At 47.6% G+C, this 24,275-nt stretch overlaps 6 protein-coding genes across 6 annotated transcripts; 3 read left to right on the plus strand and 3 right to left on the minus strand.

Moving 5' to 3' along the window:
• Positions 1-990: 990 nt before the first annotated feature.
• Positions 991-2,776, minus strand: AGABI2DRAFT_229063 (hypothetical protein; the record flags this gene model as incomplete). The annotated part of the gene is made up of 7 exons (XM_006456807.1): positions 2,474-2,776; positions 2,229-2,434; positions 2,103-2,173; positions 2,007-2,050; positions 1,421-1,690; positions 1,235-1,370; positions 991-1,179 (listed from the first exon to the last, which is right to left on the minus strand). Coding segments are annotated over exons 1-7 (1,188 nt in total), but the record flags the coding sequence as incomplete, so codon positions are not given.
• Positions 2,777-4,349: 1,573 nt separating this feature from the next.
• AGABI2DRAFT_122753 (hypothetical protein) lies at positions 4,350-14,218 on the plus strand (the record flags this gene model as incomplete). The annotated part of the gene is made up of 33 exons (XM_006456808.1): positions 4,350-4,547; positions 4,603-4,749; positions 4,801-5,638; positions 5,667-5,923; positions 5,981-6,157; positions 6,228-6,446; positions 6,504-6,931; positions 6,994-7,114; positions 7,170-7,422; positions 7,488-7,675; positions 7,729-8,021; positions 8,071-8,137; positions 8,190-8,453; positions 8,516-8,716; positions 8,770-9,102; positions 9,159-9,176; positions 9,235-9,581; positions 9,693-9,731; positions 9,785-9,841; positions 9,898-10,114; positions 10,165-10,521; positions 10,570-10,653; positions 10,707-10,920; positions 10,971-11,066; positions 11,115-11,230; positions 11,286-11,465; positions 11,515-11,728; positions 11,782-12,068; positions 12,123-12,323; positions 12,376-12,832; positions 12,881-13,835; positions 13,892-14,145; positions 14,205-14,218. The coding sequence occupies 33 exons, from the start codon at positions 4,350-4,352 to the stop codon at positions 14,216-14,218; spliced, it is 8,091 nt and encodes a 2,696-aa protein (XP_006456871.1).
• Positions 14,219-14,540: 322 nt separating this feature from the next.
• On the plus strand, positions 14,541-18,015 carry AGABI2DRAFT_188669 (hypothetical protein; the record flags this gene model as incomplete). The annotated part of the gene is made up of 8 exons (XM_006456809.1): positions 14,541-14,784; positions 14,835-14,887; positions 14,986-15,096; positions 15,155-15,401; positions 15,452-15,576; positions 15,624-15,822; positions 16,097-17,591; positions 17,616-18,015. 8 exons carry the CDS (start codon positions 14,541-14,543, stop codon positions 18,013-18,015), a joined length of 2,874 nt encoding a protein of 957 aa, XP_006456872.1.
• Positions 18,016-18,364: 349 nt separating this feature from the next.
• Positions 18,365-19,338, minus strand: AGABI2DRAFT_229065 (hypothetical protein). Its single transcript, XM_006456810.1, has one exon. The coding sequence runs from the start codon at positions 19,192-19,194 to the stop codon at positions 18,484-18,486; it is 711 nt and encodes a 236-aa protein (XP_006456873.1). The 5' UTR covers positions 19,195-19,338; the 3' UTR covers positions 18,365-18,483.
• Positions 19,339-19,591: 253 nt separating this feature from the next.
• On the minus strand, positions 19,592-21,699 carry AGABI2DRAFT_195839 (hypothetical protein). Its single transcript, XM_006456811.1, has 6 exons — positions 21,684-21,699; positions 21,455-21,636; positions 20,991-21,401; positions 20,544-20,932; positions 20,426-20,481; positions 19,592-20,339 (listed from the first exon to the last, which is right to left on the minus strand). The coding sequence occupies exons 2-6, from the start codon at positions 21,585-21,587 to the stop codon at positions 19,982-19,984; spliced, it is 1,347 nt and encodes a 448-aa protein (XP_006456874.1). The 5' UTR covers positions 21,588-21,636; positions 21,684-21,699; the 3' UTR covers positions 19,592-19,981.
• Positions 21,700-22,320: 621 nt separating this feature from the next.
• Positions 22,321-23,437, plus strand: AGABI2DRAFT_122757 (hypothetical protein; the record flags this gene model as incomplete). Its single annotated transcript, XM_006456812.1, has 8 exons — positions 22,321-22,372; positions 22,419-22,447; positions 22,506-22,654; positions 22,713-22,921; positions 22,985-23,049; positions 23,108-23,156; positions 23,219-23,313; positions 23,375-23,437. 8 exons carry the CDS (start codon positions 22,321-22,323, stop codon positions 23,435-23,437), a joined length of 711 nt encoding a protein of 236 aa, XP_006456875.1.
• Between the last annotated feature and the right edge of the window lie 838 nt (positions 23,438-24,275).

A 24,275-nucleotide genomic window follows, 5' to 3' on the forward strand; every position in this document is an offset into this window, starting at 1 on the left:
ATTCGAAAACCTTTGTGTATATAACAAAGAAGAGGGAAGAAAAGGGGAGAAAACCAACAACACCAATTCAGTTAGGGAGGGATAGAAGGCGACAACGCCAGTACATAGCGAAAGTGGATACAAAACAAACGAAAAGCTAGATTGTAACTGTACGAGGAGATGTGTGACTGGAAAGGAACAAACATGCACGAACAGACATTACGAGAAGCGCGAGCCATCATCAAAACAACGAGAAGAGATACTCCGATAGGGAGGACATAATATAGTTTGAAGAATTGAGACTGACCAGAAACGAAAACTGTGTGTGTGATTAGGGAAATTTTCGAAAAAAAAAGAAACGAGTGTCTGAAAGCCGAAATCCACCTAGCGAATCTTAGCGAGTTTGAGATCCAGAAAACAAGAAAGCATCGGGATGTGATGGCCTTTTATCATCGTATACCTCCTAATTGGGAGATGTAGCCCTGATGATGTGATGACGTGCATTCGACATACTGCCATGCGCTTCTGGCGATTTCCATGGGCGGTCCAGGTCGAGACTGGCAAGGGTGCCGTTAAGATCTTCAAGGTCGTGGTGGTCAGTCTCTACACGACCAGAGAGGCGCGATGATGGTTCAGGGCGGCTGATAGCTCTATCCTGCATATCAAAGTACGAGCCATAACGTGAAGCATTTGGTGAAGGACCAGGTGGAGAAGGCTTCCTATTAGTGCGGCCACTGTCCGCGTTTTGTACGTCCTGTAGGCGGAACCCGGGTACAAATGCCCTGGGTGGATGAGAAAATGTTTCGTGTTGAACAAGTACAGAAGGATCGCGCGACTTTGCCTCGTCAACGAAAGAGTCGGGATCCGGCGAAAATGGGGAGAAGTTGGAAAGCATGCGATGAACGTCCACTCTCGGTTGATAAGCGTTCGATGCAAAAGTTTCCATGTTCTGAGGGGTATCACGACCTAGATTTAGTCTGACATCGGGTGGAAGGGAGGACGGGATGTTGGCTCCAAACATATCACTAGCGGAGTTCGCATTGTTTGAGTTCCCGTCGTTTGTTGCACTCCCCGTGATGTAGCCCTGCTGGCTCAGCTGGTACATGAGTTGCAAGGCTTGCTCTGGTGTCATTTGCGTGTTATACTGAGCCTGCAGTGCGGCTGCCTGAGCTGCTTGGGCGGCAGCTTGAGCAGCTTTATCTAAAGAAATTGGTCAACGACGCCCCATTATATGCGCAACCTTCAATGCACTTACATTGGCTACGACCCCAACTTAACCGGATGCGGCTGCCTCCAATTGGAAACCCTTGCATTTTTTCGATAGCACGTTCTGCATCCGCTTTCCGCACAAACTGGACGAAACCACAGTGTTTCCCAACAGGAACTTTGACCTTTAGACGGGTTATTAGATCTCGGTAATTAACAGAGTTGAGGAGCTTACATAGTGAATATCGCCAAAAGGGGCGAAAAATGTCCTGAGAGTCTCTTCGGATATCAGTGGGGATAGGCCGCCCACGAATACGGTGGTATTATAGGGGTCATTTGAGGTAAGCTGTTCGCCATTAGGTCCCATGAGATTGCCGAGTATAGCTCTTGCATGCGCATGATGTTTTAAGGATTCTTCGGTCATCAAATATCCGTCTGTCTGGCCAAACACCTGTCGAAGCTGAGCCTCGCTGAGCAATCCTGAAACACCCAACCCATTGCCGACCTTGACATCATTACCAGACAAGCCCTGCGCACATTAGATAAGGTAAAATTTTGATTGATGAGTACCAACTTACTCCGGATGCCGCATTGGAACTCAGGGAAGCACCAGAACTTGATCCACCGAGAGAGCTATTCGAGGATGATCCCTGGACTGAATTACTCCCAAGCGAGTTATTCGAACCTGTGGCGGCGATAGGTGCAGATACACTTTTGGCTTGGGGTGCGGCGGGAAGCGGGACGGCGACCGTCACAGGCTGATTATCAACATTTGGAAGGGGCGCACTGAATGGTGGTGCCTGGGAGTAGTCCAGAGAAACGCCCGAAGCTGGTTTGAACTTGGCCGTGGCAGGAGAAATGCGCACTGCCATAGAGTCAGATATATGCGGTACATTTACGATTATTGGCAAGCTTACTCGGCCGAGACAAACAATAAAGCCCATGCATTTCAATCAGTGCCCTCTGCTGATCAGCTTCATCGGAGAATCTGATACGGCCTGATTAATAGCATGTCAGAGGACAACATCAAAAAAAGCACATACCGCACAAAGCCATAGCCACGGGAAACGCCAGTCAGTGGATCCAGCATGATCTTGGCACTTTTGCAGCTCAAGAATGGTCGAATAAACTTGGGCTCCCTGTCATTACGCAACCCAAGGACGGGGTTGCGAAAGACAGCAACAAGATCAGAATTGGAGGTCTCTGGAGCAAGATCGCCGACGAAAATGCTATACTCCTTCTGATACTGCTGAGAATTATTGCTGTATGCGGTCATGGCTGGTGGAACAGGGGTGCTTATAGACGGCGTGACGGCGGGAGCCCAGCTAAGAACAAAGGGCTTGCTTGAGTTAGGCATAGTCATGGTGCCGCCTTTGCCCGAATTGTTGACCTGGGCGAGGACGGTGGAGGCTTGGGCAGGGGTAGAGAAGGTGAGGAAACAGTAGCCGGGGTTGTTGGCTTGCTGGCCGGTAGCAGGATCGGGCGGGGGCTGGGGTACCTTGATCTGGATGGGCTCCCAGTTGAGCAGCTTGCAGACTTGCTTAGCGTATTCCTCGTCCATCCAGGGCTCAAAGTTGCCCCAGAGCAGGGTTGAGCGGGACAGGTAGGGGTTGGTTGGCGGCAGGGTGGCGGAAAGAGAGCGACGGGGGTGGGTGTCTCTGTCGGCGAGCGGGGGGGACTGGTAGAGAGTGCCCTGCTCGGTGGAGGTGGGGGAGCGCGAGAGGGGGGACGGCGGGTGTTGGAAGAGATGGGGATGGGGAGAAAAGGCAGAGATGGACGGGGAGGGGACGTGGAATGAGTTGTTTCTGTTTGGTCCCAAAAGGTCAGAGTTGGACCCACTCCCATACTCCCGTTCCGACGGCACCAGTCCGCGCATCTGGCCACCCAGTCCTGGGCTCAGCCCGGAATACCGACTCGGGCCCTGCGATCCTCCACGATCATGGTTGAGTGAGATCAGCGCTGCAATCTCCGCCTCTCTGTCGCCAGAGCCGCGATACATACCAGCCTGGTGGAAGCCTCCGGCGAGGTCAATCTCGTTTGCGTCGGTGCGGGACATGATCAAGGGATGGGGGAGTGAGGGATAATACTTTTTCTGAGGTAGAACTGTAATAGAGAAAATAGATGGATATATGTCGATAGCGGAAATGGAAAAGCGAAAGACACGAGGAAAGAAAAAAAAAGGAGCAAAAAAAGCAAAGAAGCGGATGGTGATCTGCAAAGAACAGCGATAGCAAGAGGGAGTGGCCCTCGAAGCGGCGGAAAGAGCGAGAGGCGAGCCTGAAGACAAGCTAGGGTGGATGGGCTGGTCGACGTGGTGCGTTGCGAGGTGCACCGGTTTCAAGTTGTTGCGGGGCCTTGGAAAATCGTTTATGGAATTCCCGCGGTCTCCCCCTGACTCGGGCGTGGTTATCCAGTCAGGATGCGATGCCGCCGCGTACTCAAAGTTATTTTCTAGCCCTCAGCAGTCGTCTAACTTCAAGCCAGGTCAGCAGCCTAGATCAGTGCAACGTTTGTCCCGCGCCTCGGCAAGTGGAACGCGGAGAAGGCGCTAGGATCTTCTCTGTACGCATTAGGGGAACAATAGAGTGATGGCATATAGGGCAATTAGAGGTGATGGCGCGAACCTGACACGCTGCTGTCACTTCGCGTGTCCACGGGCTTCTTCACTTTGTGTACTGCTGTGGGTCCAGTGGCTGTGCACCGCTAAGGGACTCGAGCGCTATCTGACCACAGATGCTGCTGGGCGAGAAGCACCTTTCGGGCAGCAAGCGTATCGGGGCCGTCTGACGGACCAATGGGGCTTCCCACATGTCACCTGAGTTCCGTTTTTGTATTTGAATATTCAAGTGAGTGGCTGTCTTATCCTTATCACTGTCAGAATCGTGGATGAACATCTAATTATGTTATAGGACACATTCAGCCTCGAGGACCCACAAGATTCGTGGATCTCTACACGAAATGAGGCTGCGGCACAATCCGCGGGTGGAGGATGCGGCGGAGGCCAAGCCCCTAGGGCTGAGAAGTGGGTGCTTAGTCATGCATTTTAGCATGCAGCTCCGTGATCAGCAGAAAGTCGCTCATCTGCGCTCCTTTCCTACGTGGATTACGTGTCCATTATCGAAAAACTCTCTGGACCAGGCTCTGGCAGGGGCAGCACAAGCACTATGCCTCGCCGTTCCGCGGCAGTCGGCTCCCAGGGCTCTTCTGCCAGCCTCACCTCCCACACTCGCACCCTCAAGCCCGGCGAGTCCACCTCGACCATCGCTGCCCACGCCCTCTACCAACACCCGTCTACCATGGAGTTGAACGGCAACCGCTATCAAAAAGTCGTGTCGGCTTTGGCCAACAGACTGAGAGCAAAAGTGCGTCGCCTCTCCTTTTGTTCCTCTCCTTGCATTTATCTTTGCTTTTTTCCAGCTCCCATGCAACTCTGGCCACACCTTGGACACCGTGGAAGCAGACGAAATCGTACAAGAGGCCATTGATGCTTTGACCGATCTCCCCTGCGATGCACTCGCTGTAATAGCATGGACCTTGGGTAACATTCTCGATACCCTATCCAAGGTATTCGCGTCTCTCGCGTCCTTTGGCATATATTAACAAGCGTATATGCAGCAATCAGACGAAAACGGTGCATTTTCACTCGAGACGCTTCAATCCCAACTCTTTGTGCTTAAAGTCTTATCGGTCAACCTCGCCTCGCGTCTCGCGGGAGCTATTCATTCCCAGGACCATTCCACGGTCGCGTCGTCGCATTTGACCCCCTCCCCCACTACCATCGGTTCATTTCAACCCAATAAACGGCGAGCATTGTCGGAATATTCAGATACCATCGATATCCCACCACTCGAAGAAAGGTGCTCGCGCTATATTCTCAGCATTATTCTCAGCTTCCTTCGACAGACTGTCCCCACCGAACCTCCCCTCATCCTCCCTTCCAAAACCTCCGATATCACCTTTCGTGAATTCGAGACAGAACCCTTTGGCCAACCTGACATCCCGAATGATAACGTAACTACCGAATCGACAAATGGGCATCAAACGCAAGGCAGGCCACAAACCTCGTCAGGGTCGGTTCTTTCTGGTCAAATGAGTATTAACTCCACTAGACGCATTCCATCTGCCCAAATGAAGTATGAAAAGACCCACATGTCCCTCGTTAAATCCAGGACTGCTGTCACCGCGTTAATAACAGAATACTCTGGGCGTATCATTTTCAGTATATCCATGTCAAATTGGAGCACCGTCTTTGAGCGGCTTCGGTCAAAGATCCGAGCCTTGGCTAACAAGCCCGAGGAAAATGAGGACTTGACGGATTTGCAATTGTTGGCGTATATCGTTTTCGATAGGCCTCGCTTGATTCAAATTCTTAACGGCGAGTTCCGCCAATCTGAGGCATTTATCTTGAAACTGACTCCCTTTTCCTTCCTACACAGAACTGTCATCCCTGCTCGTGAATATGTGCCGAGAATCTCAAGTAGCTATTGCAATTCCTCTTCGGTCTGCGATCTGGAATTGGATCGAATATCACCCAAAGGAATTTAGAGAAGTCATCCGAACCAGGGGCAAAACAGAAGGGGCGCCTGAACGCGTTTTCGACCTACTCTACTCGAAAATGAGGGTCGGTGATGAGAGGACCGTTTGGCCTACACTCACTGCCTTGTGTACTATGATTTCTGAGAGACTTGCCGCCGATCATATTCAGTACAGTGGAAAGGGCTTCAAACCTTCGAGAAAGGTATTTTCTTTTGCTCCAGATTTGGAAGATATATGCGCTCATACGTGTCATACATAGGACTTGAAATACTTGAATGAATTGTTGAAGCAGATGGGTAGCCCTGGTGCTTGGAAAAATTCAGAGGTCGCGTTGGCATCCGCTGTTGATCTTTGTCGTGGTGTTACCATTTCGGCCGTCGAGGAGGGTGGTGTTCCGCTACGTCTGTTGGCAAGTGATATTGCTCATGAAATCAAGGTATGTATGCATGCCACTACCAAAGGATGCGCGTCGTTTTTTCGTTTCCTGGTCTCACAATCGTTGGCAGAGTGCGCTCAACCAAACCTCTCAAAAACTGCCCGGTCGACAAAGTATATGGGACGCAGAAGAGATTGACGTTGTATTATATGCGAACGTGCTGGTCACTATATACCGGTTCCTGCCCCCAGAAGAGTCTGTTCCGTTGATCAAAGATTGGATGGAGCCCACGCGGTCAGATGCGGTCAAAATTTGCGCTGTGAGGGCCTGTTTGACTCTTGCACAGGAGGTGAATGAGGACAGTCTGTTTCGTCATGATTCCTGAATACTTATTTATATGTATCAGGCACATAATTTCTCTTGGCAAGGTTCGCTGGAACCTCTGCATGAAGTTATCGGAAGGCGTTGTCGCGAAGTCTTCAAAACCCTTGGTCATAGAAGACCCGAGCTGGATTCCTGGGGTGCAATGAAACGACCGGAAAATCGTCCCAAAGCCAAACGCGCTGTTTCCGAAGCGCTGACAGATCGCGAGTTACTTATGTTGGCTATTTTATCGTTATGGAGAACTGATCCGAAGTTTCATACCACGGGAGCTTTGTCTGCGGATTTGGAGGAATGGGTTTCTGTTGTGGTCAAGGTTTGGGAAGCGAGTGTGGATAACTCGGTTAAAGTTTCGACTACGACTTGTCTTCGTCGGTTGGCTTTGAACACTTTCCGGACTCCGCCTTCTGATCCGCAATTCCAGTTGATGTCGAAACTCATTAAATCGTCCCTGTGCGTGGTTTTCTCCCCTCACAAATTTGATAGGGACAGTCGGACTCATTGAAGCTTCTTAGACCTGCTACTTTGGTCAGCGTTTCGGTTCATTTGTTACGGGCACGTCAAGATATCGAGTTGCAACGTTTGTGGGTCTGTTTGGCCATTCAGTTGCTTGACCTATATCTTGTCAGAATTGATGTATGTATGTTCAAGTTTCTTCTCCTCTTGTCTTCTCAAACGTTTTCTGTCTTAGGGCCACCATGTGAAAGAGATACAAATGGATCCTGACCGCGTTCCTGCGTTCGTTATGGCCGAGATAGCATTTACCGTTACTTTGACTTCGTCAAATAGCGCTATTTCTCAGGTGGCGGCTAAAGGTCTGAGAAATATTGCCGCTCTTCAACGTCAACCGGATGCTCCGCAAATCGATTTCATCCCGCCGGAGGATTATGCTAAACGAGCTCGTGTATACGAACAATTGGGAGATCCTAAAGTTACTGTTGTCGGTGTGTATTCCCCTCCATTACAATTGAAATTGAGAGAGAGTGGCTGATCAAGTTTTTTTGAAAAGGTCGTGTGGGACATCAGAAGCGCGTTCGTAAATACTTGAGGTTGTTGGCGCCTTGTCATGCGATTGATATTGTGGTTTGGAATGAGTGTCATAAACGGTGGAGGTTGTTGACTGAACCTGTGTTGGAGATGGTGAGGGATTCTGGTCGACGGTATACAGCACCTATGGCTCCGAATTGGAAGAGCCAGGTGAGTTTTTCACGGAAATAGATTTGGTTCCTATTTTCTGACAATTGATGAAGGACTCGAAATTCCAATGGCACAATTTGACCCTGTTCATGGCCGCTTTTGGTGGCGTTTGTTTGGAGAACAGTAGAGAGGCGAGGAATAAACTGGTCTCGATGATACCTTATAAGTATCTACCGGACGAGTTATTGACGATGGACGATATTTATTCGTATTTGAACCCGTTTCTGTCGGATTTGATCAAGATTTTGACGGTGCCGGATGTGGCGACGAGAGATATTGCGAGGGAGGCGCTTGGGGCTGAGCTTCATCCGAAGTTGAATCCTAGAGTTTTGAAGTATCTGGACGAGTGAGTGATAGTTTTTTGTTTTCGAGTTATGGTCGCTCATATATCATAGGATGACCCGTGCGCACGAGTATGATGGGTATAGTTTATCGGAAGATTATTTATTGTTCTTGGATCAGGTCAGTTTTCTTTTTTTAAATGTGTCGCTGCACCTTGTTGAATTTTGTCAAGTTCATTGCTATTCTCAAACTTATCCTGGACAACGAGCGGCCCATTGAGGAGAAGATGACGTTTGACATTGGCTCGATACTTGTTTCGCTGACGAGCATGATCTCTCATTGTACTGGCCCTCAAACTTTCCGCTTGAGGTTGAGGTTTTGCAGTCTCTGCGACACGATTTGCACTCGGATAGATACTTTTATTTTGAGGAAGGAGAGTCCTGCGAGGGCGAATATTATCGAGTTGTTGATGGATTGGATTGAGGGCAACATACAGGTCTGTAATTTTTTTTGGCTATTGTGGTTTTGAAGGTTTTTATTGATGGTTCTGATCATTAGGAGACGAGACAGGATAGGCAGTTGGATGAATTCAATGTGGCGTGCTTGAGGACTTTTGTGAATCTTCTTGATCGATTCCATTTGAAGTTCGCGGATACGTTGAATACAGGCGATGACACTATACATGTCATATCGAGGGAGTTTAACAAGTATTCGAATACGTTACTGCAGTTTTTGCAGCTGTATCATTCGACTCCTAATGTGTGTGGATTGATTTCGGTTTTTATTGGCTAATGTTGATTGTGTTGAAAAAGGTTATGGACTCTCATGAAGAATCGGATAGCGTAAGCGTGGAAGGTGGATGGGCGGGAGGTCCGATTGGATATGAGGGTACTACAGCGAGCCACAAGTCACAAGGATTACAACGGGAGGTTGAGGTACGGGAATTGGTGATCACCGGTCTGGCCAATCTCGTCAGTGCGAATAGCGAGATTGGGTTCAAGCAGTGTCTTCCTCTGGCTTATGATCAAGACAAGCGAAAGAGGGCTATTTTTGCTCATGTTTTTGCGCGCGTTATTGGGCAGGGGACGACGTTTCATGCTGAAGATCGATCTATAGTTCAAAGTCGTAATGTTCGTTTGACCGAGGTACGTGATACTCTTTATATAATGAGTGTGGACACTGATGCTCGATTTTGTTTTAGTTGGTTAGGGGTTCGAGGGTGAATTAACCTTTTTGCTTGGGATGTATGCCTTTTCTCTGACATGTCATTTACGCAGTTTTTAGCTACGACGATTGTTGGCATTTGCCCCTATACGGAAGACGACATGATGATATCCGTTTTACTCAACACCGTCGACTCTCGTACAACACTCATGACGTTCCTCAAAGCTCTCGTTGATGCTGAAATAGCATCATGTGACCAAGAATCGTCTCTATTTCGTCGGAATTCTGTCGGAAACAAGTTCCTTTCTGCGTTTGCGAAGATTCATGGGTACAATTATTTGAGAAGTCTTATAGGTCCCTTGATTGCTTTTATGCAGGAGTTGCCGGCTGGGCATAGTTATGAGATGGATCCTAATAAGGCGATGGATCAGGATTTGGATGAGAATCAGAGGACGGTTGAGTATGTGGCGTCGAAGTTTTTGAATTTGATGACGTCTTCTTTGCCTCACATGCCTCCGTACGTTATGTTTATTGGCTTCGTCTATGTGACTGACTGACTTTTCGTGTTTAGAATGCTTCGAGAGATCTCATCTTATATCTCGCATAGAGTGTGAGTGATATCTCCGTCTGCCGAGCGCTGTGCAATGGTTGATGGGTTTCCAGACAGGAGATTTGGCCGACTGCCAAGTTTGCTGTGATGGGGGCCTTTATATTCTTGCGGTGTGTTTATCTGTTTTTGCATTAGAAGTGACGTTTGATTGATGGTATATATGCAGTTTCATCACACCTGCTGTTGTCGCGCCTGAGAACGTTGATATTGAGTTGCCAACGGAGTACCGCGCTACCATGCGTCGAGGTCTTATGGTTGTTGGAAAGATTTTGCAAAACCTTGCCAACAATATTTTCTTTGGGAAAGAGGCTTATATGACGGTGTTGAACAAGTTTTTGGAGGGACAGATTGCTAATGTCACTCGTTTCTTGAGTGAAATACATGTATGGCATCTCTCTCGCTTGTCTCGACGTTGCTGATGATTACAATATAGAAAACGCCGGTCTCTGTTTTGGAACTTGAAGATCATTGGCAAGGGACGGTCAATGATGACACTGATGCTATCGTGTTGCACCGATTCTTGGATCGACATGCTGATAAGATTGGTAAAGAATTATTGAGTATGTCGAGACCGACCTCGGAAGGCGATGCTTCGGCTCTTGATGGGAAACATGCTTGGGATGATTTGTGCGCTCTTTTGGTGGATCTTGGTTCTCCTGTGGCTGTTCCACAATATCCTGCTCATGATATGGCTGAATTGCGCGAGTATATTGATCTCATGAACCGTTATAATGATCAAAGTACTGCTTCGGTTGAGAAGTTCTTTGTGGAAACGCCGGCCAATGATCGGGTTAGTAGTGTTATCATTCTTATAGGCTTGGAGCTGAATATTGCCTAGGACGTAACTGTTTTTGTTCTACGGTTGTCTAAACTCGATGTTGAAGCCATTGATATAGAACTACTTATGTACTATATTCTTAAGGTGATGTTTCTTATTGCTTCTTCCTTGCGGACCACTTAAAAGGCAAGAAATAGGTGTTGGCTGACGCGAAATATCTCGCACTCACTTTTGATGTTGTTGTCGACTGCACTGGGTTTACGCCGACGTCTGAGTTGCCGCTACAGTGGCTCAGGTTTTGCGCGGAGATTGTGCCCAGGAATATCAGAGATCGCTTTATAACTGCACATTTCTTGAATCCGAACTCTCTAACTCAGAAGTATCTCCGGCGCTTGTATAATTTCATGGCTGGTATGGTCTTTTGTTTGTTATTGGGGACTATTTTTTAACTTTGTGCAAAGGGACGCCTTTTTGTTCATCTCTGAAGACATACGTGTCTGTCGCTGAATTGTTGGAGGAACTGCCTGACACTGTCCTTGAGGCGTTGTCTGAACCAAGTATGAATATCCGATGCGCAGTAGTCAACTTATTAATCATTTTGGCAGATGCGCTCGAGCAGGAACAGTACGAAGAATTCCAGGAAGTTACTTGGAAGCAGTCCAATGCCATGCGTATTCCTGTCATACTCCGAGTTGCAACTTCGCATATCCGCATTACGTCTGTGAGTATATCTTCTATTCCTTTCTACGTGGTGACACTAAAACTATTGTGACAAGTGCCAACGGCAAGCCATCTCACCAACACTTGCCTGTCGAAATGTGGAGATCATTCATCTAGCTGATATTGGAGACATTTACAACATCTTCACTGGCCATGATATGAATGAGTTTATCGTTCGTCGAAGACAAGGTAGTACAACGTACTTCTTCTCTTCAATGAGGGATCCTATCGTCAAGGTGGGTTTATCTGGCTTTTTGCAAGACATGAGTAACCCGTTGTATCTAGGCCATCCGTTATACGAAAGGCAGACTAAAGGATACGCAGACGAATATGTCGGAACGGTTCTCTCGATTCTCTAACGTCCCGGCTACATTACTTCATGTTGGGTTTTTGAGTGTTGATCCGGATGATGAAGCAATGCGGAGTGCCGCGTATCATCTTCTTGGAGCGGTATGTACTTATCTCAAGTATGACAAGAGTCCTATCGTTGCTACACAAGGTCCGTCATCTTATGACATCGTAATGAGTCTACTGTTGACTCGGCCGCTACAGCTGGCGTTATCCCTTGTGACCCGGTTGCCTTTGTGAATCAGCTTAGCGAGAGGTTGGCCGACTTTGCTCCGCAATTGACGCTGGATTTCATTCACGAGGCGTCTGCGTCTTTGAAAACTATGAGCAAGGAGATAGCCATATTCTCGTCGTGTTTGCAGTATATGACCCCTTGGATTAAGAATCTTGCCCACTTTGCTAATCCTACGCATACTCTCTATGAGAGATCTGGCGCTCGCCTTAGGGATTGCATCAGAACGTTGGCGGAGTTATCGGTCGCATTTCCTTCTGTTAGTCTTCTTTTTTCTTCTAAATCTTCTCTGATCACTGAATGATTATATCAGATTACCCCGATAATTCAAAAGTGTATTTGGGGGGAGATCAGCAAATCGGACAATACAATCATCGATGCAGTGCTGGATGAGCTGATTCGCACAGCTTCTGATGGTGGGATTAACAATCCCCGATGCGACATTATATCCCATATAGTGGCGACAATCTCGTCTATCAGCGTTAGAGGGAGAGTTTATCACAAGTTGCGGAAGGTATGTCCGATCCTCTGAGGTAGGGTCCATGATAACTAATCTAGGTTACCAGGCTCTCAATCGTCCTCCATCCCATCTCGCAAATAATGTGTCTGAGCACGCGAATTACAACGAAATTTCAGTGCTGATCAAGCTCTGTCTCGCAGTCGGCTCTCAATCTCGACAGCTTACGCAGAACCAACTATTCGTTCCGGAAATTTTACACGTAGCGATGCTGGTTGCGGCTGACGGTCCAATTCAAGTTCGAAAATGTGTTTACGGCATAATTCTCAATCTACTTCAGTCGCTGTATGTTGCACGGCCTGAAGACACGCCTGGCACAGAACTTCACCAAGTTATCAAGGATTATACATCGCCTGACACGCTTCGATTGTTTGGACTCTCAAGACCTGTCCCTACAGCTAAACACAGCATATGGAATCCGCCGAACGACAAACACTACCTTGATAATCTTGAAACGTTGGCTATGTTTTTGGCGAAGACAATGGACATAGCTTCAGGGTCGAAAGGTGCTTATAATTGGCTTCACCCTTTGCTTATCTAACTGACCACCTCAGGTCTCTTGAATATATGGCGGGCTCGATGGATGAGCTTGGTGACATCTACTGCGTTCCAGAACATTCCCGCAATCCAGACGCGTTCATTCGTAACTCTAGGAACTTTGGCCAACCAGGATGTTGATGACGATTTTCTGTATCAGATCCTCGTCGCATTCCGAGCGGCACTGGTGCAAGCCAATGAAAGCCATTCTAACACAGTTGTTAGCATGCTTCGTTGTGTTTGCCGGATCATCCCCATCCTCCAGAAGAATTCTCGTTATATTTTGTCAATATTTTGGCTGGCGGTCTGCCTACTTCAATCCAGCTACTCGGCCGTCTATGTTGAAGCGACAGTTTTACTTCGGGTGTCGCTTGAAGCCATGGAAGAACAAAAGATGTTCAAGAATCACTCTGTACAGAAAGTGTTGATGGAGGGTCGCGCACCTCTGGAGGAAGTGACGAGTCAGCTCGATCGACTACTCAAGTTCTCCTTTGAATCCAATTTTTCGTTCACCCTCGCTGCTATTATTTTCAAGGGTATGCGCCTGCGCCACTTCAGGGAGCACGCTGAGGCCGCTCTTACAACACTTCTCCGAATCACTGTCAGAGCGGAAAGAGATCCCGATGCTGCCAACGGCTTCAAATGTTCTCCGTCGCCGTCAATTCTGGGTTATTTCTTGGCACTCCTTCCCACGTCGACGACCGCGGGTAGCTATCGAAAGTTGCTACGGGACTGCAACATTGGAGACGCATGGCATGCAGACGCGGGTCTACCGGAGATTGAATCAGAAGTTCATGTGCCAATAGTGACACATACTTTTCTTGGAATCAAAGACTCAGATACCGCCCTCTTTGTCGCAACGTTTGCTGCCACCATGCTATCTACCGCTCAAGGTGACGACGCAGAAACCGAGATTTTGTACTCAATATTAGCAGATCTGGGGATTGCTTACCCTGAAATTGTTTCGCTGGTGTAAGTCGCATGTTCGTGTTGGAAAGCGCGACTTTAGAACTAATGTATTCGCCTAGATTTGGCAACCTGCAAGACAAGGTCATCAATGCTTTCCATTCTGCCTCCAATCCAGCAATCCTCCGTTATGTGTCAAGTTTATACCGAATTTCCCAACCCGAGTCTCCGGGGTTTATTAATTATGACGATACGTCATCTTCGACGCTCAATATCACGGACGATAGCTCTGTTACTCCCGCTCTTTTGAACGCTCTGGAAGCTCATCAGATGCAGGGACTGGCGCAAAGCCTCCAATTCCTCCCACTACAACATGGTTATGCAACGAAAATGATCAACTGGATACCGAGTCTCGTTGATTTGATGATATGATAGAAAAGTTTCGGTAATTGTTGAATCTTGCTGATTTGTTGGATGGTTGCTACAGTATTTGCACTATTTGTTCGGTCTTCCGTATGTTTTCCCTAACATTTGTGGATCTAGTACCATATTAGCATTGGGTGTTGATTGGTTGTATCAGTTGATTAACTTAGTTTACTCGCTCTAAACCTAATAATAACCTTCCATTGATCATAATGTCAACGATGTTGATGTGTTCAAACTTAAAAGTGGGCGAATTGACGTCTTGAATGGATCACATGATATAAGGCATTTGCACTGCAGCAGAACTCTGCAATCCATCCCTGTCTCCCTCTTCTCCCCCCTCCCACCATGTCCGCTCGTGGACTTTCCACATCGCGCCCTACGACCCCGGAATCCCCCTCCACAAGCAGTCTTCATCGTGCTATGACCACCGTTGACGACCTAACACAAGCTCTATCCAATTTCTCTCAAGTAACTGCTCCGGACCCTGTAACAAACCTTACATGTTGTTGCGGTCTAAAGGACTGCGAGAATTCGCAAGTATGGCTCGAACACAAGTCTCAACTCGAAAGTCGGTTGACTCTGAGTGCTGGTGAGCATATTGATGTCGATTCACAGGCACCGTCTTATGGGAGTCTATAGAGGTCGGGCAGGCACTGCTACAGCGACATGAGGCATATATACGCCAACATGAGGTGAGTGTGACCGAACTCCAGGTGTTGCGCATTTCATAAACGTTGTTTGTGTGCAGGCCAGACTTCGGAGCAACACTTACCTTGATACTCGGCGACAGAACCATGTATCTGACTCTGAAGACGACGAGGATGAGACGATAGTCTTCAAGCAAGAGAAGTATGATGCCCAATATGCAGCATTGTTCAAAGAGAAACAAACTTTGGAGAAGGTGTGCCCATGCTCCGCGTGGCTGCCCATTCGCAGTCGCTCATATATCAATCGCGCAGCGGTTGAATCAAGCCATTGTGAACAATGAAGTCACAGAAGTCTCTAATAAGACGCTGTTACAAGAGCTGAACGACGCTCGGGCCACGATCTCCCGTCTCACTGCGCATCACGCCCGTTCCATTGGTTGGGATACCCGATTAACAGCTGCTTTAAGAGAAAGGGATGATATGCAGCAAGAGCGAGACAGCGAGTCTCATAGAGCCAGGTTAGCTGAGTCGAGGTTTGAAGCACTGAAAGACAAAACAGGTTCGTTATCATCATTTCTCGCCGCTCTGCTTCTAAGGTCGCCATTCTAGTTAAACTACAGGCCGAAGCGAGAAGATTACAGGACAGTGCGGAAGAGAAACGCTCGCATCGCTTGGAGTCCTCGTTGAGTTTGTTGCAGGATGTGCGAACAAGAATTGAGTCGATCCGTGAAGCTGTGAGTCTTCATTCACATGTTCTCTGAGGTATTTCTATTCAACGAAGAAACAGGGTCATGCTCATACCATGGATGGGTATGAGGAAATTACTAAGATTCTCGAGTCTCTTGTCCAGGATAATGAGACCCTCAAGCATGACAACGATGAGCTCCAGCAGCTCCTTAGCCATTCTCGAGAAGATTTTGCTTCCCTACAAGAAGAGTACGAGGAATACAAAGCAAATCCTGTCATTACCCGATCTGGAGGTTGGTGTTGCGCAATTTTTTCTTCACCCCATGTTTCTGAACGGGCCTACTAGCAACTACCCCAAAACTCTAGACACTCTCACAGGCCAAGCATTGTTTCCATTCATTCAAGGGACTACCCAGTATGTATATTACCTCATATGTCCAAAATATTTTGCTAACACTGGTTCAGGTATTCACCAACGAACGTAAACTCCGGCGCTTCCCTGTAAGCTCAATATATTCTACTTCCAGTCGAACATGAACCAAATACCGCACTTCTAGGATCTTGTAGTTCCCGAACCCAGCGCTCCACTTTCTCCGCCCGATTCACTTTCACCCCATGACTGGCGATGGACACATAAGAAAGCTGCTTCACTCAAATCACCGTCACCGATTTCTCCTTCCCGCCCCAGCTTAGAAATAGAAAATGATCAGGATAATGGTAACGTTGCGACTGAGAGGCGGCGTAGCCCTCGACCCTTGCTCTTGTTGTCGAAATCTCGTGGCGTTCAAACAGAATCAGGTTCTCAATCGCCCTTGCCTCCGCTAGCTTCTTCTCCGATGCCATCATTAATGCCGTCTCTATCTCCTTATGAACGTTCGGAGACATCATCGTTTTCTGAGTCGTCGTCGGCTCAGATGACTTCCCTTATTGAACGAATCTCGACTTTACTCGCTCGAATGCTACAAACTGACCCCCTATCTCTCACTAATCGACTAAAACGACAACATCTACAAGGCGCCGATATTCGACATCTATCAAAGTCTACGATCAGTCATATTGTGTCGGATGTTAATTCTCTACGTCAACAGTATCGCTCTCTATTAGAAGAAGAGAAGGCAGCTCTACTCGTCACTCGCAAAGATTTGCGTGGACTATTCAAGTTCTTCCGAGATGTGTTTACAGAGCTAGCTCAGATCAGGGGCGTCCTTAATGAGGTCATTCTTGATCCTACAATGGCTTCCAAAGTCAGTCAGCGAGCTTTGTACCCCGAGGATATTGACGCTCCAGCAAATCCGGGAGCTCAGAGTTGGATTACCCCTATTTCGAAATTTTTGTTCTTCCCACCGCGTGCCGTAACTCCCCCACCTCTCTTGACCAGCTCGAGCAGCGCCAGGAGCCGTAATCCTCGATTTGTACCGAAATCAGGGCCTGCCCTTGCAGCTTCTGCGACGACTGTCAATGTTGAGTTCTCTGGTGTTGGAGGAAAATCAACAACGAATACAATCGCAGCTCCGGTCGCTGTCGCTCGAACGCCGCCAGCGGAAGGCACAACAACATTAATGGACATCTTCGCTGGCGCTCCTCAAATCAGTGCTAGTACAAGCACGGGTACGGATAACTGGGTGGTTGTCTCTCCTCAGGAACAAACGCGCCCTATGGCGTCATTGATGCAACTAGGACAAGAGTTTGAGGGTCATTCTCCCTCCTTAGAGGCTGAGGGTTCTCGCACCATTGGAAGGAACACCACTTTACCAATGCCTCAAGCGGGTATTACCAGGGCTGTGGATGCTGTGATAGATGAATCTCAGAATCATGGAGCCCCGTTGTTGCAGAGGACGCTTAGGCGACGGGGGTTATCTGATTCCTCGATTCATACCACTTTCGCAACTCATGGAGATCAGCCTCAGGAGTCTCCAAGAGCGGGCCGTAGACAGGCACAGCCGCATAGAGCACTTGCCGATGTCTTTAGGACCGCATGGCCAGATAGCTCATCCGTGTTCCAAGCGCTAAGTAGAACAGTGCAAAACCTTAAACTCAGTGGCTCCGCTGGATCCGGACCTCAGTACAGTTCTACTATCACGAGCAGGTCTACAATGGAGACTACGCCCATTCTGCCAGTGCCATCGGAACAAGCTGCCACCGAAGACGCCACAAAGTTACAGTCACAGTCACAGCTGCCAGATCGACCGCGAACACCGAACTCATCCAAACACTCTTCCTCAACGTCAACAACACTAGGACGGATTACATCATCGCCTACGAAGCTACCTCCTGTTACTTCATCCAAGTTACCCAAGGAGAGGAGAGCAGTGACTATCAATCATCGGAAGGGTGCTAGGACCGATTTTATGTCCTGGGCTCCTACGACTTTCATGCTTGATTCCGCTACAAGTGCTTCGGATCCGTTCGCTGTGAGAAATGTTGTTGGAAGTTTTAGAGAGGAGTCCTTTATGCATCGGACACCGCGGAATGGTACTGAGATCTGAGAGTCCTCATTTCTTTCTCCTTTTTTCGATTTCTACTACATGGGCACTATTTTTATTTCATCTACGTCTGGCTCCTACCAGTTGGTCGTCCTTTATTTGGATGCCCTGAACTCTCATTAAGAACTTCTTTGTTTTATAAGTTATTTCTCTCTCTTTGTTGTATGTATAGAATCTACCGTGTAGTACAGTCACTCCTTTGTTATGTATTACTTATACCCTATGCACATCGCATTCTAGTACGCAATAGGCAGGATGTCATGCTGAGCATGACGATTATGACTAGACATTATTCTATGGTACGACATACGATAAGTTACAGTGCGTGCTATGTACAATAATGATCAATGGGACTAGTCAGGCGTCGAATTGTGAATTGTTCAGAGTAGAATAAGAATAAATACCAGTAGGCATTGTCCTGCCTGCAAACAGAAGAAAAAACGAATCAAACAAAGGTGGCAAGATAAAAGTTCATATGGTAGTCGGCAACGCATCCATTTTCTGCTTCATCTGCTCCAACCATGTCCAGCACTGAAAAACACTCTCACTACACCTCGAACACCCCGATGCCTTCGTCGCCTTCGCAATAAAGTCCATAGAAAATATGACATCACTAACAGGACGCACAGCTAATTCCTCTTTCGCTTGTTTCTCCCAATCGTAATACCATTTCGGTTGACCATGAGAAGTGTAGAATGCACTATTGCATTGCATACATTTGATTTCTGGTGGACAGTTTGTTGGGTCTATGATTTCTTGTGCGTTCTTTGACCGTGTATGATGAAGACTGAGAAGACGGCGGTAATGCCATGCAGAAATGTATTTCAGATCTTCGTCTGAAGGTCCATCGAGGATATTGAATGATAGTGTGTGTGAAGACGCAATCTGAGCTTCCTCCTCCAGATCGAAGCGACAGGCGATGGCATATACTTGCATAGGTGATGTTCGAAGGTTTTCAGAAGAACAGAGGAATCGACGGAGGGTGGAGATGACGTTTTGCAAATCATATTTGATTGCAGCGTCGAGAATGGGACCGAACTCGTCGAGCGAGGAGAGATGTGGATCGGGCAGGGGATACACAAATCGAAGTAATGTCGTCATCACTTCGCATGATTCTGTCACTGGAATGACAGGTTTAACGTCATCTGTGTCCGGAGATGAAGGTTGTGGTAGAGTGAACATGTCGTGGAAGAAGGGAGACGCAGCGGCAAGGATAACCTTGTGAACGTGGAACTCTGTGGGAGGGTTCTTGGAAAGAAGAATAATATCTGCATCATCAGAGTCAAACACGCAAGATACTGCGATTTGCGAAGCGGGTTGGTCAACAGCCATAGCACTTGTCTAGTAAGAGAGGGGAGTTGTAAGTCGGGAGAATGAACAAAGCGAGATTTAGACAACTATATATACAAAATGACCAAGGTGAAACTCGACAAGATCGGGAATGTGATCATGAGCTGGTACACCACGGCGTCCTGATATAGGTCGTCTCCGAGTAGCACCTTTGTTTCAATAGCTCAGTATTAATAGCTTTCGCCCAACGCTCGTCAGCGCCTGCGCATCAGAATGATATGATTTTGTACGTAGCTGTGCATGGTAGCCAAGTACAAAGATGAAAAGGTGAAAAGGTAATGTTGAGTACTCCGTTGTGTATAGCCTTCCTGATGGCGAGGTCTAAACTTGGCTCTCGGGCGATTCGGTTGCACCAGGAATGTAGTAGCGTGACGTTTTGGTATCTCATGACTCGTTAAGCTTTGAGGGTCATATGCAACACCGCTCATTCAAGGAGAGAAAGGAGTATGGAGGTGTCAACATCAACAACGGTAGAATGATTCAGAACGCGTTCAACGAATTGGTACAAAGGCTGCCCATAACGAGTCAAGAAGACGCATGCAACTCTGTCAGCCGCGGGAGTTGACAGTACCCACCACCACCAGGAGGGGACCATCGTGCGATAAGCCCCTCCATTACTTCACCGTCTCCTCTGGATATCTCTATCACGACTTCTGTCTCTCCGCCTATCCCTGTCTCTTTCGCGATGTCGATCCTCCTCTCTATGCCTGTCTCGAGGACTCATTGAGCTCTCATGTCTTGTTCTGCCACCACGATCGCGACTTCGACTTCGATGCTTCCGGCGTTTAGACTGATGACCGGGAACGTCAAAGACCATCCCATACCCATCACTTCCGTGACGCGCGGTGTCATCAACGCGGTATCGTTTTGTTCTTTCGAGGTCAGCCCGACCGCCAAATCCTTCACCCACTCTGCTCGGTTTACCCCTTTTGATATCATTGGACCATTGGTTATTCATCCGAGCCACGGACTGTGAGCTGCAAAAATAGTCAGTACGGTTCGGTCAAATATCAAGTTACAGGCCAGGAATCATGTGTAGCAAGAAGAGACGCATAGGACGTACAAATCTACCCAGATCCGACGGTCATCCACTAAAACGTTTTGCATCTTGAAATAAGCCTGAATAGAGAACGTTCATTGATCAATGGAGGGTTAGTCTGGATTCTGGAAGGGGTGCTCACCTGCTCAGCATCATCCCTTTTGTCAAACTCGATGAATGCGTACTGCAGCGAATCACCTGTTTTCTTGTCCCTAATTACTTGACAGCTCATGATAGTTCCAAACCGGGAAAATATTAGCTCTAAATCTTCATCCCGAGTCACAGGATTGAGTTTGCAGACGAATAGAACATTTTCAGGAGGGCGGACATTGGCGAAAGGAAGATCGCCGACCATTTCAAGGGTGAGAGCTGATGCCGCAGCCGCTTTTTCACGCCGGATACGTTCCTCCTCTTCTTCTGGGAGTTGGAAAAGCGGGTCCTCATCCTCAGCGATACGAGTCGAACTGTCAGGGGGGCGAGTTGGAGAGGAAGGTGGTTTGATGAGGCCTGGTGGATCTGGAAATGGGTCGTCTAGGCGGCAGCATCAAAGTTAAGCCAAACACAACTCGACCAGAGGTGAGGGACGCACCAAGGACGATAACATGTCTTATTCGAATGTCCTTATAGGGACGAGAGTCTTGATCCACAAAGACTTCATTGATTTTCTCCAACGTGTCCTCACCCTCTACGACATGCCCAAAGACTGCGTGTTTGCCATCAAGGTAGTCCACATTGTCGCCCAACGTAATGAAGAACTGACTACCACATCCACCTTGCATTTCCTTGCCCGACGCGTCGATAGCTGGAGCCACAGCCATCGAGACAGTGCCACGTTTTGCATGTTTGAGCTTTGGGCGAAACTCGGGTGTGAAGTAACGCGGCTCCTTCGCTTCATTTGAAGACTTGTTGGAAGATGTGGATGCGAGGTATGACCAGACACTTTCACCGCCTGTACCTGTAGCGGTTGGATCGCCAGCTTGAGCCAGAAAATCTTTTGAAACTTTGGCTACCGTCAGTTCTGCAAAATAACATGGGAGATAAAGCATTTCACACCATTAAAGAAGGCATTCAGGTTATAATAATACACTTTGCATAACTTAAGGAAGTTTTCGCAGGTTTTTGGACATGACTCCGTCTCGAGGTCGATCACAATGTCCCCCAAAGATGTTTCAAACAAAACAGACATGGAACCAGAGGGACCTCGCGAATTGAAGCTGAGGTATCAGGAAATGCGTCTACACATGGTGAATAGAGGTAGAACCTGTAAACACATTGAACTTACCTGTATGATGTTGAACAAGAAAGCGTGGGAACCTCGCTGAAATAACTGATCCCGGCTAAAAGAAACGCCTTCATAGACTCCATCACTGAGGTTGAGGCAAATCTCTAACTTGATTTTCTCTGAATACTCCATTTCATGAAACCAGACTTAGACCGCCAGTCTTAACTTCAATCTCTTTCTGGGATGTTAGAAGCCATTATACACGCCTCAAGGAATCTATACGCTCCTATGCATTCGTCTGATCAATCAAGTCAAGTAATCGTGACAGATGCGCCTACAACTCTCGTTTTTCCGTTCTAGCTTCCGAAGTTCAGGCATGCGACTCCGCCGAAATTACAACTGAACACCCTCACGCTTAAATCCCGGCAACGAACTTGAACTCGTGACAATTTTAGTTGCTTCTTCTCCCCTTATGAGGCCCCACAATATCTCAATTAATATTCTTCGGAAGAGACTGCCCTTGTCTATCCGACATTCATTGGCCGCCTTTTTCTTAGCAGTCGCCAAGATTCTAGCGAATATTCGCGCGATGATCTCGTTGACATTCCAGGAACGAGTGGCCGGAGCGCGATAGACGTATAAATAGGACATCTTGAACGGATTGACAGTATCTAGGATCTCTTCAATTCCGTCCAGCATGAGGTTAATTCTTGCTCTCCTCTCTGCTGCAGCGGTCGCAAATGCCCACTGTAAGTCTACCGTTCAATTATACTATGTGAAGTTGACAATTTCTAGTCACCTTACAATACATTTGGAACAATGGCGTACGTTCTTGGTACTTGATACCTTCAGTTGAGATACTCATCAACTCTGTGCCACTAGGTCGACCAGGGAAAGAACAACTTCATTCGTGTTACCCCAAACAACAACCCAGTTACAGACGTGACTTCCAAGGACATAACTTGCAATGTCAATGGCCTTTCTGGATCAAACGTCCAAACCCTCTCGATCGGTGCCGGTTCAACTATTACGTTCGCGTTTTCAACTCTTTCTCGCTATCATAAAACCTTTCTAATCTGAAATATCTAGCTTTGAATGGCACCAACACGATCAACGCACCGGCGAGGACCCGATCTCCGGAGGTCACAAAGGTCCCGTCCAAGTCTACATTGCCAAGGCACCCTCCAGCGCTGCCTCTTTTGATGGCCAGGGTTCTGTTTGGACCAAGATTTACTCTTCTGGCCTCCTTAATCCTTCTTCTCAACAATGGGCTACTGACATCGTCAACTCCGGCCAGGGTGAGAAATTTTCATTCTAGTGTTCGATGTTGATTCGATCTGATTTTTTTTTAAATCAAACAGGCAAGCACTCTGTCACCATTCCCTCTTCACTCCCCGCTGGAGACTACCTCCTCCGTGCAGAAATTGTGAGCTTACTTACTCTGATATATATATGGGATCAAATCTTAAACACCTCCTTCATAGATCGCACTTCACGTTGCGCAGAGCTACCCTGGTGCTCAATTCTACATTGGTAAGTATATCAGGCCTCAGTTTCCGGGTAAAAAAGGCTCTGTGTTCACGGACCTTGTTCAGGCTGCGCACAAGTCCATATCACAAGCGGAGGTAGCGCACGTCCCCCGACAATTGCTATTCCGGGAGCTTACAGCCCTTCTGACCCCGGAATTACCGTAAGTCTTCTCTTCGACTTAAACTTTCAGTGAGCCGTTGTCCTCAAAAAGGTGCGATTAGGTCAATATCTACAATAACCTTCAAAGCTACACTGCGCCCGGTGGAGCTGTTTGGTCTGGCTGAGAAGAGTGCACTTTTCTCGTGTTCCAAAGCATTGTTTTCAATGCTTGCTGTACTTGATTATATCAACAAATGCAACATGCTTTTTCTCTCAACTATATATTTTTGGAATGAAAGTGCCGGACTGAGATTTGGTGATGGACTTCATATTGTATCGCCAAATGTACCGTTTCCTGAAGACATGATTAGCTTACGAGACTCTGTTTTCGAGGTTGGTCTAGTAAAAGGGTAAAGTGAAACACGGTATGTAAATTAGATGCTCTAGTAGGGTAGCCAAGTATTCCTCATTCGGTTTTTCTTTAAACGATCCGTCTGGGCTAATGTACTCACAAATAAGCGTCGCGTTTGATCATCATCATTGCAGCAATCACATATACATCGGCTGGACTTGGGCTGGACATCGGCGAGATTTTGTCAATGAAATTGCGGTTGTTCTATTTTTTGCGTGCCTGCTTCTTATCCATAAATGGCGCATCAGTGGCGCATCCACGTTTCAGAATGATCCGTTGAAGGGTCGTCCAATTTCGCTTCCCAAGTCGTTTACTAGAGTTAGAATGAGCCGGGAATGAGCCGCCTCGGAATATCAGCGTCAGGATAAAGCTCATACGGGGCCAACAGAAAATAGGCGCCAAGGTGTCGAGTGCTGAGAGGAAAGAACAAACCCATAATATCACTGAAGTGAAGTGCTCACCGGGCAATAGTAACAGATCTCCCTTGGGCCCAAGTACTAAACCTTTGGTTGTGGCTCGAGTTCATAAAATTCACAATGCTTATCTGCCTAATATTGCCTCGTCGGAGCCAGCGCCAGGGGAAGATATACGCGGCCATTTACCGTAGCGCG

Source organism: Agaricus bisporus, assembly GCF_000300575.1.
Source record: "Agaricus bisporus var. bisporus H97 unplaced genomic scaffold AGABI2scaffold_14, whole genome shotgun sequence".
NCBI classification, from domain to species: domain Eukaryota; kingdom Fungi; phylum Basidiomycota; class Agaricomycetes; order Agaricales; family Agaricaceae; genus Agaricus; species Agaricus bisporus.